The 1,489-nt window shown below is 50.8% G+C and overlaps 1 protein-coding gene across 1 annotated transcript; it reads right to left on the minus strand.

Annotated features, from left to right (window-relative positions):
• Positions 1-709, minus strand: DQ04_20141000 (hypothetical protein; the record flags this gene model as incomplete). Its single annotated transcript, XM_009317896.1, has 1 exon — positions 1-709. A coding segment is annotated over one exon (709 nt), but the record flags the coding sequence as incomplete, so codon positions are not given.
• Between the last annotated feature and the right edge of the window lie 780 nt (positions 710-1,489).

Raw genomic sequence — 1,489 nt, forward strand, 5'->3', positions numbered from 1 at the left:
TCCCAACGTCCTGAAGGTGCCCCACGATCAGGCACGAATGTAATGGTATTGGTTCCCTCGACAAGAGTCGCCGGCCAGCCAGGATTGAGACCTGCTGGGTTGTAGTACGAGGCGGAGAGGTNATCATGAATTCCATGCTCTTATTGGTCGACAGAGGAACGTAAGAGTTTCCACCAACCGAAATACGTGTTATGACCAAGCCCCAACGTCCTGAAGGTGCCCCAAAAATAGGCATGAATGTAATGGTATTGGTTCCCTCGACAAGAGTCGCCGGCCACCCAGTAATGAGACCTATTGGGGTGTAGTACGAGGCGGAGAGGTTCAAGCCAATCAGTGGTTGGTCATTGTTAACTTCACAGGTGTATGGGATGTTGGAAGGACTGAGTATTACGCTGGGAAAGCAGTTCGTGAGTGTCACCGAGGGATCGTCGTCGGCTGCAGGCGTGGCCATTCTCGTTCGGGGGACCACGCCACCAGCCGCAGCAGCAGCACAGCGAAGAAACGGTTCAGCCACAAGCATCAGTACCAGACACAGCACCTGGATGTCTCTCAACTGCAGTCCCATAGATGCCAGTAGTCTCGTCTTCCTTCTGCCTCGACGCAGGATTGAAACAGGTTCAGAGAGGCCCATATCGCTGAGACTGCAACTGCCAATGTTCTTTGGTATCTTGCAACACTGTAGATTTGTCAACTGCGATTTCCCTTCCATGTGCCTCGTGTTCTTCGATTGCTTGAATAGATAAAACTTCTATTAGGAGCTGCTTGTCTTGGTTCCGCAAAAAAGAATCAAAACGCAGCGAATAGAACGCAGAGCATAGGCAATCAGCAACAGAAGAACTTGTACAGTGGACACTTCCCCATGCTTCTTCTATCAGCATACATACCTGATTCCTGGTGAGATCACCGTGTATTATCAGTAACGTTTTCCAAACACTTCTTTGGGGTTTCTCTCTCCCCCCTGCACCTCAGCACAGCCACTACACAGCTGCCTCAATACACTTCACACCAGCAATTCCCTCAGTGTCTGTTGCATCACTCCAAGAGACATCTCAGGTGGCCAGCAGGCCCTGAACCCGTGTCAGCGTCGTTTCACTCACCCGTCAGAAGCACATGCTGAGGCACCGTCAGCGGGGACCACGCCACCACACTGTCGCCTGCAGGGTGATTCGTATCGTTATTGTGTTGCTTGGGAAGAGGTCAAGCCCTCAACAAGAAATAGACGCACCTCCTTCCTCACTCCCCCTGAACCCAGACTCAAGTATTGTTACNCAAGCCCTCAACAAGAAATAGACGCACCTCCTTCCTCACTCCCCCTGAACCCAGACTCAAGTATTGTTACCGTCACTCACCACAAATGACCCACAAACACGAGAGGAAATCCCACCTTCACTCTGCTCCTTGAACACATGGTGAGCGCCACAAGCGTATGCAGGAACAAAAAAAAAAAAACCCCACCAACAACTTGATTCAGTGTCGACTTATGCAAGAT

The sequence above is a fragment of the Trypanosoma grayi genome (genome assembly GCF_000691245.1).
Source record: "Trypanosoma grayi strain ANR4 Tgr_2014_V1, whole genome shotgun sequence".
Lineage (NCBI taxonomy): Eukaryota > Euglenozoa > Kinetoplastea > Trypanosomatida > Trypanosomatidae > Trypanosoma > Trypanosoma grayi.